Source organism: Mytilus galloprovincialis, chromosome 8 (genome assembly GCF_965363235.1).
Source record: "Mytilus galloprovincialis chromosome 8, xbMytGall1.hap1.1, whole genome shotgun sequence".
NCBI classification, from domain to species: Eukaryota; Metazoa; Mollusca; class Bivalvia; order Mytilida; family Mytilidae; genus Mytilus; species Mytilus galloprovincialis.
The window spans coordinates 53,696,147-53,709,789 of NC_134845.1; the positions used below are offsets into that span (position 1 = coordinate 53,696,147).

General features: G+C 32.5%; 1 protein-coding gene across 4 annotated transcripts in view; it reads left to right on the plus strand.

Moving 5' to 3' along the window:
- The window catches only part of LOC143042207 (uncharacterized), a 175,917-nt gene that overhangs the window by 145,770 nt on the left and 16,504 nt on the right, over positions 1-13,643 (plus strand). For 2 of the 4 annotated variants that reach the window (XM_076214474.1, XM_076214476.1), the window contains exons 4-6: positions 2,258-2,572; positions 6,498-6,564; positions 12,898-12,962. The exons of the other annotated variants lie outside the window; for them this stretch is intronic. In XM_076214474.1, the coding sequence (XP_076070589.1) occupies positions 2,258-2,572; positions 6,498-6,564; positions 12,898-12,962 (447 nt within the window). The remainder of the gene's footprint in view (positions 1-2,257; positions 2,573-6,497; positions 6,565-12,897; positions 12,963-13,643) is intronic. 4 annotated transcript variants of the gene reach the window in all.

Sequence of the window (13,643 nt, forward strand, 5' to 3'; positions counted from 1 at the left end):
TACATTCACTGACATACTCTAAAAAATGTTCTAACATCTAAAATAAAAGGTCACCAGCAAATGGTTCAGAAATTAAAGGATGTTGATATTTTGTTAGGGTCATAAAGGTCATGAAGGTTGGGCTAAATGGTCAATCTAATTCTATAATAATAGAGTGACATTCAATAATAGTCGTAATTGAGTTTTTAAGAAAATTGTTCATAAATTTCCAAATAATTCTAATATTTCTATATAAGAACATTTATACAATTGAAAGACAAAATTAAATTTAAAACTGAAATTCCATGTATTTGCTTTAACATCCTCTTTTCTCTTAATAGTGATTAAACTACCAGGCTTATGATTTAATACGCCAGACGCGCGTTTCGTCTACATAAGACTCATCCGTGACGCTCAGATCAAAATAGTTAGAAAGCCAAACAAGTACAAAGTTGAAGAGCATTGCTAACCCAAATAAAAAAAAAAGTTGTGCCAAATAAGAAAGGATAATAAAATCCTTAGTATCTAAATCGCTTCAGGTTAAAGTGTTTGGTTAAGGTAGCTTTTAATGAAGTTGACGTCCTATATTATCGACTTGAAACTTAGTTAACAGATGTTCCCTCTGATATGATCCTTCTTATTTTAATGTCAAATTAGAGTTTTTACTCCAATTTCAACTTGGTATTCATAAAACAACGGTATGGCTAATCCTGATTGGTCCATATGTGTACCCGTTATTTTTTTTAATGATATACTTCTTGCACTCTGCATTAAGTCAAAGGCAAAAGGATATATTTTTCCTTAGCCCTAAAGGAACACAGATTTAGCACCTATATTGTTTTGACCAAAACGTACTGTCCAATTATAGCAGTTTCGCTTAAAAGATCAACTTTTTAAAGTCTGTATCTTGATAAAGGCTTTCCTTTTTTCCAATGCGGAAATAAATTGTTTATTGCAATTTGTTATATCATTCTGTAGTTTATGCCTGTTGCCCCTCTTCTATTTTATCCAGCAAGATGATTGGTACAATTTATGAACTACCGTTTTTTGTCGAGCCTGCAAATTTTCAGAAAGCTCGACACAGGGATAGTGATCCGGTGGAAGCGGAAGCAGCGTTAGCTAACTTCTTAAAAGCTTCATATTTAGGAAGGTAAAAGACCTCGATGCTTCATACATTGTATAATTATACATGTATATGTATCGTTACGAAGTTTTCGTCTCTGTCACATGTCCACATTTTCATGGTTCAGTATCTACTTGAAAAAAAAAGATTGTTTGTAATGTTAATTTCTCTCTAATTGTGAGTAATAGGATAACCATATTTAGTATGTGCCAACCTTGCAAGTTCTCATGCCTGTCAGTCAGTTTTCACTTGACTTCGATTTCATGGATCAGTGAGTGAACACGGTTAAGGTGGTACCTAACACTTTCACAAAAATTAATTTGGCTCGTTTAAATTTCATAAATTTTTAACAATGTATTTACTTTGACCATTTAACAAAAATATAAAAATTTCAAAAAAATGGAACCAACCGTTTAGTCAGAAAAATTACACTGGTTATATAGCAGTTTGACAAACACCAATTTTAATCATTGAGAAGCTTAATATTCCCTTTACAACACAACGTAATTAAAACGTTTAGCTGACTTTACAGAGTTATCTCCCTGTAGTGTTAGGTACCACCTTAAGTGTTGGTGGTCAAGTCCATATCTCGGATAATATAAGCAATAGGTCTAGTATATTGAGTGTATGGAAGGACTATAAGGTGTACATGCCTAACTGGCAGGTGTCATCTGCCCTTGACCTCATGTTCCTGGTTCAGTGGTTATAGCAGTTAAGTCTGTTTCTTAGAAACTATAAGCAATCGGTCAACTATATTAAGTGTTTTTGAACGATTGTAAGATTTATATGTATTTCTTGTTTGGTTTATATGACCTTGATATCATTCTTCTGGAACATGTTAAGTTAACGTGATAGTTGCAGTAAAGCTTTATATTTACACCATCAACATAAAATCAATTAATGTGTGCACTCTTGTTGTAAGATAGCTTAAGTAACTGAAAAAAAATATGTGACATTAAAACAACAATTGATAAAAAGGGACTACTTTTCCATAACACCTGTCAGGGTTGGCAAATCATTACCTGCCCGGGAAACCCATATCACATGTGGTTCAAGATATTATTTTTGTTTCTCATATATTATGATTATTGTATTTGTACAATTGTTTTCCAGTAAATTTGTATTTGATGGTAAAATATTTTTATTTGCACTCAGGAAAAAAAATAATAGTTGAAGGATCAACTCAAGGAACACTTCAAGGTGCTAAATGTAGTAGTGATTTCTACCAACCTTTTAAATTCGTGACTGATGGAAGCTATGGCTGTGTTTTAACAAAATCTTACTGCAACGAAGAAGGACAAGTTGTTTATGGAAACATTACCACGATAAATGATACATTATGCCGCTGTGACTATACAAGAGGATATAATTTTACTATACCACCAAACCAAGCACGTTATTGTGTACCTTCTGAAGAAGATTGTTCCTGTCATCTTAAGATATGTCCACCTAACTATAATTTGTCACAAGGTACGTAGGTTATATAAACTGCTAAGTTTAAAAGAGCATTTTCGCCTGATATTTCGACACAATTCACAGAGGATGACTTGAAGATATGTTGAACATATTCACATGCTTTTGAGTCAGCTTTCTCAATCTCATTTGTTAGACATGATAAAGAAAACGGGGAAAAGGTGCTCGATTGCTATAACGAGGGCATAATTTTGAACTTTGGCTATTTTCCTTTAAAAAATTGTAACTATAATATTATAAAACTATCATGTATATTTTAAAACTAGTTGATTTACATAGTGTAAATTAATGTACATGTATGTAAAGATCACAACTCAAATGCCTTATTTTGGGCATATGAACAATTATTAATTTACTTCACTTACTTTTAATTTAACCGCCATTTTATTATTTGCTGTTGTAAGCTTTATCTTGAATACAAACAAATAATAATGAACTGAAATGTTTAAAAGTTTTGTGATGTTTTTTTGGGGGAGGGGGAGGGAAATATCAACAAAATAATTAACGTCTGTCTTTGACATAAGGTTTGTCCCAATATGGGCGTTCTATGCAAATTGTTTTATTAATTTGCAGAAACTGGTAAATACAAGTTTGTGCTTTAAAAGCTTTAAAAGCATGACTGTATCATCTACTTATAGTTTTTTTAGGCAGTTAAGCTGCCTTATGCGAGCACCCTGGATTTGGGTTCCCCCCTGGGAATTTTTGAAAAAGTGCCATTGCTCTGATCTGGCAGGTCTGGAAGATTCTTTATAACTAATTAGACATTTATTTCACACTTTTTGTTATGAAAAACAATAAATATAAGGAAGATTACCTTAAATGATCGTCGATTTTCCCAAAACAATTGATGTTCCCCATTTGAAAAAGTGCTAATTAAAAAGTTAAGCATAGCTTTTTATCGTCTGTGCTTTTGATGAAGATGTAAGTGAACTATTGTAAGAATAATTTCATCGCCGAAAATGCTTGTAATGAAGGCATTAAAATTTGCCAAATGGCATGAATGGCGCATGGATATTATTTTGCGGCTCTGTGTTATAGCGCGCTAGCTAGTACGTATAGTCTCAGCTATTTTTAATCAGTGACGCCGTAGAATTTGGTGGATTCCATCCTACTAAAGGTAAATATTTAAAAGCATTGTCTTACTTCCTCTCTGTATAAGTCTTGAATTTGTAAGAATATTTGATTATTTTATTTCTACATTGTACGAAGATATGTATTTTATTTAATTATTTAATGCAAGCTGATGTTATTATTTGTCATCGTGTAAACCCCCAAACATTATACTCGACCAGGACCATTGCAATTTCAATCGGGACCTCATTTGCATGTAACGTATTTATAGATTTTGTCGATGTCAATTAAGGTCATTTCAAGATGGTTTCCTTTATCGGGTTTTAGTTAAGGCTTTGGTGTTATAGGATGCTACATGTGCTTTGATATAGCCAAAGGCGCTTCAAACAATATTAAGATTAAGTACGTTATCAATAATTTGCTAAAGGACAGAATTATTTCACTTCAAAAGCCGTAATTGATTTGGATTTACAAGCACTTTTCATTTTCCGGAAATGTAAACACATCTTTTTCCGATGTTTCTTTCTGTGATTTTTTCATATTTAAACACTCGTGAAGTTTTCATGAATCAGAACTTTGCGTTTTCTTCAGTAACTTGATACAGGTAAACCACTTTTCTATGAAATTACTGTTTAAATAACTCGCATGGTACGAAAAGAAGCCCTATAGAAGGTAACGTTGTGCCTTACGAAGTTTTTTGACGCATATTAAAGTAGACATTAAACATGTTTAACGTTTCAAATTGATATCGAATTATGTGTTAATGCAGAATTGATTTATTTAAGAAATTAAGAATGTAGAAATATTAAAAAAAGATGGACAAAATATTTGTATTAAATTTGTTGGAATTTTTGTCTTGCCAAAGATGACAGAGTCAAAAAGAGAGGCATATAATATATAGTTGTGTTGTTTTGTCAGCATCAACAATGTATTACAAAAATGTAGTTTGTGATTGTTTGATTAGGTCTAGTATATGGGAGGTCAATGATATTTGGTAAGCAGTTGTGTTAGCATAGGTATATCTAATTACCATAATATTTAGACCACCCCCTTTGTCATGGTCTATTGACTCTAAAACTTAGTTTACATGCATGTATTAGTTTTTGATTAGGTCAGTTATTGAGGAACCACTAGTGAACGGTCAATGATATTTGGTGTGCAGTTGGATAAACTTTGTCACTTTTAATTTCTATTGAGGATATTTGGCCCTGCCCCCTCAATTATTCTCTTTTTACTTGGAAACTTATGTTACTTTGAAATTTCATTTATTATTGAAACCAATCGTCGTAAGTACATGATGATTGCCATGCAGGTGAAGAAGCATTAGTACTTCTCAGTTCCATAGAGGATATTTGGTCCATACCCCGCTTGGTCATATGCATGATCTATTGACTTTGAACTTTTAACTAGTTTACTTGAATAAGTTTGTGATTATTATACTTATGTTAGTTTAAGGTACCAGTAATCTTAAGTCAAAGCCATTTGGTATGCAAACATGTTGGTATTTAAAAGTTTCATTTCCATGGATATTATATAACCCCACCCTCTCATTATTGTTCATTGAATGACTTAGAAATTAGATATGTGTTAAGTAGATATAGAAAGATGTGGTGTGAGTGCCGATGACACAACTCTCCATCCAAATAACAATTAAAAAAAAAAAACCATTATAGGTAAATGTAGGGCCTTCAACACGGAGCCTTGGCTCACACCGAACAACAAGCTATAATGGGCCCAGAAATTACTAGTGTAAAACCATTCAAACTAGAAAACCAAAGGTTTGTTCAAAGAGGACAACTTATGAAAAGTCAATGATATTTAGTTAGCAGTTGTATATTCCTCCATGCAGCTTGTAACTATTAGCAAAACCTACATGTATACTGCATAGTAAGCTTTAAAAGACCAGGAATTACAAATGTAAAACAATAAAAACTAAAGCAGCCTGATTTATGTACAAAACAATTATGAAAAATGGATATGATATACAGCAACAATTAACAAATTACTGGGTCCTCAATATGGACAGGCACAAACTTTCCCTGTCCATGGGACAGTGAACAGTATGTGCATAATCACAGATATTAAATATTAAAAAAAATAATTGGACATAACCTTTGAAAGTGGCGGGATTGGATAGTGAAAATTTTAGGGTACAAATATTATTCAATACTTGAGAAATAGCCGAGCCAACAATATTCGTCTTAACTTCTGCCAAGTTTGCCTCTGCTTTTTTTTTACTTAACTGCCTACAGCGCCTTTTGTGCTTTGATTTTGTCTTGCCTTCAGGGCGTACATGTAGTTTAAAAGGGAGTTATATGTATGCTGTTTCCGGCGGCTGAAGCGGAAATTGTGTTTCCTTGGCTGCCGCCTCAGTTATTGTCTATTGTTTTTGAATCTTTGCTTCGTTTACATATATTAGTTTGTGATTTATAGATTAGCGGTAGGTCATTTACGGGAACCCGCTAGTGGAAGGTCAATGACATTTGGTATGCAGTTGTATTCACATACTTAATTTGGTACATCGCATAACCATACCGATTATTTGGCCATACTCCCTCAATTATGGTCTACTTTGAAATTTTAAAAAAATTATATGTATTAGTTTTTGTTCAGATTTGTTTAAAGAAAACTACTGATGATAAGTCAATAGTATTTGGTATACAGGTGTATTAGCATTGGTACATCTTATTTCCATTTATATTGTGTAATCATGAACCTTCAATCATGGTTGAATTGACTTAAACTTACATGTTAGACTGTTGCTATTTTAATTTCAAAATTTGCATTATCGCAAATACAAAAAGGCTAGACATACCTCTGTATTAACAGTTTATTTATGTAATATTTTCAGATTATGAGTGTATAAAAGTGACAGAAAGGAATACAAGCTTTAACTGCACATCAATACATTCTGTTGTGTAAGTATTTATTGTTTCTAACTGTATAAGCTATGGACTCATAAGGATTACTTTCCTTGGTCATGTAAGTCTTTCGCAGTAGTCATCAACTGCATTTACCCTTTAGTCTATCCAGACCATTTTAAAGAAAATAACTAAACTTTTCTCATCCTTACTCTTCTGTACCACCTTAGATCATCCTAGTGCCTTTTGTTAGCTATTATTCATGTGTTTCTTTGTCTAATATGTTCTCTTATTTATTTGTATTGTAGTCCTGTAATATTATGTTGTCATTTTAATGTTATATTTAATATTAATTGCCATTACAGTGCGAGGTTTGGCATGCCACAATACCAGGTTCATGAACCCACCATTTTTTGTCGAGCCTTCGACTTTAGTCGAAAAAGCGAGACTAAGCGATCCTACATTCCGTCGTCGTCGTCGTCGTCGTCGTCGTCGGCGGCGTCCACAGATATTCACTCTGTGGTTAAAGTTTTTGAAATTTTAATAACTTTCTTAAACTATACTGAATTTCTACCAAACTTGGACAGAAGCTTGTTTATGATCATAAGAAAGTATCCAGAAGTAAATTTTGTAAAAATAAAATTCCATTTTTTCCGTATTTTACTTATAAATGGACTTAGTTTTTCTGCGAGGAAACATTACATTCACTCTGTGGTTAAAGTTTTTAAAATTTTAATAATTTTCATAAACTATCCTTGATTTGTACCAAACTTGGACAGAAGCTTGTTTATGATCATAAGATAGTATCAAGAAGAAAATTTTGTAAAAATAAATTTCCACTTTTCCGTATTTTACTTATAAATGGACTTAGTTTTTCTGCGAGGAAACATTACATTCACTCTGTGGTTAAAGTTTTTAAAATTTTAATAACTTTCATAAACTATCCTTGATTTGTACCAAACTTGGACAGAAGCTTGTTTATGATCATAAGATAGTATCAAGAAGAAAATTTTGTAAAAATAAATTTCCACTTTTCCGTATTTTACTTATAAATGGACTTAGTTTTTTTGCCAGAAACAAAACATTCACTCTGTGGTTTAAGTTTTTAAAATTTTTATAATGTTCTTAAACCATCCTGGATTTCTACCAAACTTAGACAAAAGCTTGTTTCTGATCATAAGATATTATTCAGAAGTAAATTTTGTAAAAAAAAAATCACTTTTTCCGTATTTTACTTATAAATGGACTTAGTTTTTCTTCCAGTTAACATTACATACAGTCTGCAGTTAAAGTTTATAAAACATTTATTAGATTCATAAACTATCCTGGATTTTTTACCAAACTTGGAAGCTTCTTTCAATCAAAAGACAGTATCGAGAGGGAAATTTTTATTGATGTTTTTCCTCATTTTTGTTATACAACCGCAAAATTTGAAAAATTTTTCGTCGTATATTGCTATCACGTTGGCGTCGTCGTCTGCGTCATCGTCGTCGTCTGCGTCGTCGTCGTCGTCCGAATACTTTTAGTTTTCGCACTCTAACTTTAGTAAAAGTGAATGGAAATCTATGAAATTTTAACACAAGGTTTATGACCACAAAAGGAAGGTTGGTATTGATTTTGGGAGTTTTGGTCCCAACATTTTAGGAATTAGGGGCCAAAAAGGGCCCAAATAAGCATTTTCTTGGTTTTCGCACTATAACTTTAGTTTAAGTTAATAGAAATCTATGAAATTTTGACACAAGGTTTATGACCACAAAAGAACGGTTGGGATTGATTTTGGGAGTTTTGGTTTCAACAGTTTAGGAATTAGGGGCCAAAAAAGGGCCCAAATAAGCATTATTCTTGGTTTTCGCACAATAACTTTAGTTTAAGTAAATAGAAATCAATGAAATTTAAACACAATGTTAATGACTACAAAAGGAAGGTTGGTTTTGATTTTGGGAGTTTAGGTCCCAACAGTTTAGGAATTAGGGGCCAAAAAGGGACCCAAATAATCATTTTTCTTGGTTTTCGCACCATAACGTTAGTATAAGTAAATAGAAATCTATGAAATTTAAACACAAGGTTTATGACCATAAAAGGAAGGTTGGTATTGATTTTGGGAGTTTTGGTCCCAACAGAATAAGGGGCCCAAAGGGTCCAAAATTAAACTTTGTTTGATTTCATCAAAATTGAATAATTGGGGTTCTTTGATATGCCGAATCTAACTGTCATGACTGTGTATGTAGATTCTTAACTTTTGGTCCCGTTTTCAAATTGGTCTACATTAAGGTCCAAAGGGTCCAAAATTAAACTTAGTTTGATTTTGACAAAAAATGAATCAGTTAGGTTCTTTGATATGCTGAATCTAAAAATGTACTTAGATTCTTGATTATTGGCCCAGTTTTCAAGTTGGTCCAAATCGGGGTCCAAAATTAAACTTTGTTTGATTTCATCAAAAATTGAATAAATGGGGTTCTTTGATATACCAAATCTAACTGTGTATGTAGATTCTTCATTTTTGGTCCTGTTTTCAAATTGGTCTACACTAAAGTCCAAAGGGTCCAAAATTAAACTTAGTCTGATTTTAACAAAAATTGAAATCTTGGGGTTCTTTGATATGCTGAATCCAAAAATGTACTTAGATTTTTTATTATGGGCCCAGTTTTCAAGTTGGTCCAAATCAGGATCCAAAATTATTATATTAAGTATTGTGCAATAGCAAGTCTTTTCAATTGCACAGTATTGCGCAATGGTAAGAAATATCTAATTGCACAATATTGTGAAATAGCAAATTTTTTTTAATTAGAGTTATCTTTCTTTGTCCAGAATAGTAAGCAAGAAATATCTAATTGCAAAATATTGTGCAATAGCAAGATTTTTTTTTAATTGGAGTTATCTTTCTTTGTCCAGAATCAACTTAAATCTTTGTTATATACAATATACAATGTATATTCACTTTTTACTACCAACTGATAAATTAAAATAATCTTTACCATTCAGTGATAACAAGCAGTTTTTTTACATCTTAATATTTTATGATGTATTTAAATGAGTAGTTATTGTTGCAAACTCCATTAGAAATTTTAATTGAGATTAGTTTTGGAATAAGGGAAAGGGGGATGTGATTAAAAAAATTGGGTTCAATTTTTCTCATTTGAAATTTCATAAATAAAAAAGAAAAGTTCTTCAAACATTTTTTTGAGAGGATTAATATTCAACAGCATAGTGAATTGCTCTAAGAGAAAACAAAAATTTTAAGTTCATTAGAACACATTCATTCTGTGTCAGAAACCTATGCTGTGTCAACTATTTAATCACAATCCAAATTTAGAGCTGAATCCAGCTTGAATGTTGTGTCCATACTTGCCCCAACCGTTCAGGGTTCAACCTCTGCGGTCGTATAAAGCTACGCCCTGCGGAGCATCTGGTTGAGTCTGCGATTAACAGCAAAAGTAGGCGAGACACTGGGTTCCGTGGAACCCTTACAAATTTTTTCTTTAAAAATGTCCTGTACCAAGTCAGAATATGATCATTGTTATATTATAGTTGGTTTCTGTGTGTGTTGCATTTTAACGTTGTGTTTCAGTTGTGTCGTTTGTTTTCTCTTGTGTTTGAGTGTGAATTCACATTATTATAAGACGTGTGACGGTACTTTTCTATCCCAAATTCGTGTGTTTGGTTTTGATGTTATATTTGTTATTCTCATCGGATTTTGTCTAATGCTTAGTCCGTTTCTATGTGTGTTACATTTGTATGTTGTGTCGTTGTTCTCCTTTCATATTTAATGTGTTTCACTCAGTTTTAGTTTGTTACCCCGATTTAGTTTTTTGTCCATGGAATTACGAGTTTTGAACAGCGATATAGTACTGTTGCCTTTATCTAGATTGGGTTGGTGTTGCTCATTCTTAAGCTACATCTATCAAACTCACTATTGAAAAAAAAAAAAACATTACTCAGAACTGGAAATAATTTTACTAGTTTTAGAAGCAACAATTAAAAATCTTAAACTCGGACAGTTATTATGCTATCAATTAACAAAATACTACTAGAAACTTTAATTGTATATAGTTATCTTTTACACGACAATTACAGTAAGTAACTGTATACTTATATAAATTCTTTAAAAGATTTTTTTAATATCAATGTAGTGGATATATATATATATATATATAAACAAGTCTAAACTGAAAACTACGTTCAAACCTATGATATATAGATACTTATAGGATTGTAAGTATGCTTTACTTTATCACGCTGCATTTCCACGATTTGATGTGTATGTCTACAGCTGTTAGATCTATCTAAAATTTCTAACCAGTTGAACTGTTTGGGGAGCTAAAACAAACTGCAATTTGGTCAGAAATTTGTTTAAAGTGCAATATTGGTGGTATATATGCATATGAACCAGACTGAGATATCAGTTTGAATTAACACATGTTATATTCAGTTACATTACTGTTTATTTCACTGTTGCAAGAAAGATAACTCTTCCAATCGAAACAACTAAAACACTTTGTCCCGGTGATATAGAAATAAAAATTAGTTTTAAAATGTCACCATTCTTTTGCAGTAAACTCTTGGTCATTTTGACTAAGCTTTATTTTACCATCTTTCATTTTCAGGAATTGACTGTTGTTTTCGACAGCAGTGTGTTTACATTTCCAGTTGAACAGTTTGGTTTGATAAAACACATTGCAATATTTGGTCAATATTTTTAATAAACTCCAATAGAGTGAGAGCAACACCTAACAGTCAAGTCACAGTAAAGTAGTTTTTTTTATTAAAGAAAACATGCAAAGATAAAAGAAGCATTTTGTCTACCTTAATGGCAAAATTCATTTTTTCTGGTCAAAGTTTCAAAATAAATGCGCTTCATACCTACCAATGGTTACTACCACCGCCCCCCCATACACACCTTTATTGAGGCACTAGATGGAACATTTGAGAGATCCATAAACAAAACAATTAATTTTACAATGGCTGTAAAAGTATGAAGAATCCAAAAAACAACATTAACATATATATATAAAGGCCCTTGAGGTTTTTGTGACTATAAGAGCAATATTGCACGTAAAACCTCCATTGGCATTTTAAAATGTTTGCAGGTATACGACATTGATGATAAGCATTGGCGGATTCAGGGGAGGAATCCCCTCTTTTATTGAACGATCAATGTATTTGAATGGGGACATATAGTTGGTACCCCCCCTTTTGTCCTGGGTTGGGACCCCCCCCCTTTTTTTGGATCCGCCCCTGATAAGTATAAGTTTATCAATAAGAACAATGAGTAAATGAAGACTTTATCAACCATTGAAATTTATAAGAATAATGATTTAGTATTTATGGACTGTATCATCCTTCAGTAAAAATATTATTGTCCACTGTGCAAATGTTGTTTGGAACAAAGAAACAACGTCAATATGTACGTCTGTACGTCTGTAGGTTATGTTTTGTTAGTGCTGTCACACTTTCAATTCTTCCCATATTTTTATCAAACTTATATCAAAGATTTGAATTATTAAAATGTCTTGCCTAGTTCCTTTTATTAGCTATTATTCGTTTCTCTGTCCTATATGTTGTCATTCTAATGTATATTTAGTTTAAACATATTTATTTATTGTGGATTGGGAAACAAGTTTTGCAACTTATATTAATCCCTTTCCACTTTGTGGGTGCGAGTGCTGCTTTGTAGTGGCATTAGCCTGCTCTTTTTCGAAATCTACAAGGGTGTCTTTCACGTGCAAGAGATATTGCTCTCTCTTAACACGGGTCAGCCATTTATCGTCCCCTTCCGACGGACTATCATCGTTTTCTCAAGACCATACTCGCAAAATGGTATCAAGGGAGAGCCGAAAATTCTGTCCCTGAAATTTTCATCCCAGACGGGAATCGAACCAGGAACCTTTGTGTTAGTAGTCCGATGCACTAACCACTACACCACGGCTATCTCACTGTATTTGAAGAGTAAGAAGATCAGTGATGATCTGTTCTTTTATTCACAATTTGTTCTACTCTCTACACACAAGTTGATTATGAGCTTGACAATTTGTATAGTCACAACTACTTGTTGTTCAAAACGTCTAGATATGTATCGGGTCAAAATGCCCTGTAATCAGGGAAATGACCATTGTTATATTATAGTTCGTTTCTGTGCGTGTTACATTTAAATGATGTGTTTCTGTTGTGTCGTAGTTCTCTTGTATTTGATTCGTTTCCCTCAGTTTTAGTTTGTAACTCGGATTTGTTTTTTCTCTATAGATTTATGAGTTCCGAACAGCGGTATACTATTGTTGTCTTCATTTAATTGTTGTCGTTAAGATTCTCTCTTATTATTTCATTTATATAATACTTTTAATAACATAACTGGTTATTCGATGTTATTGCTTTTAATTTTTATTTTCTTGTCAGGTTACCCAAAGATCCTGAAATATCATTAACTACTTTCAATTCATCATTTGAGTCGTATGTAATAGGTATGTTGATAGTATATACATTTTCTACATGTAATATTGATAATACAACTTAACTTGTTAAGGAAAGTATAAGATATACAAGAGATTAATAGATTAAAATCACCTGTCTTTTTATAGTAAAGATATTAAGTTTTTATCTAATTTACAATTATCCATTAACATTGATTCGAGATTTCATTTATCTTGATCTGTAATATACATTTGCATCTAACCAGTTAACTGTACCATCTTCTTATTCGAGTGTCACTGATGAGTCATTTGTAGACGAAACGCGCATCCGGCGTTAATATGAAATTTTAATCCTGGTATCTATGATGAGTTAACTTAAAATAAGTCGGACCGTACCGTACGCACACGGTCCGACCATATGAGTATTATAAAAACATGACGTTCTTTTTTTTTTTACTATGTACCAACAAATCAGGTACTATTTTAGAATATGAAAAAATGAGCTAAATAACTCATCGATCAGTACAACAAAATGTATTTCAATTTTGGTAAAGGTCTTCATCTTAATAATCTTATGTTTAAGTAAAAAAAACGGCTATTGATATGGGGATGTACGGGGGGTGGGCAGGTGGACGGCTGTCAGGCCATTCATTAGGAGGCGGTACCCGGTACTTTTACCCTCCTATGCTATTGACAAGTACCGCCTAAATGTAGGAATTTGTATATAAGATA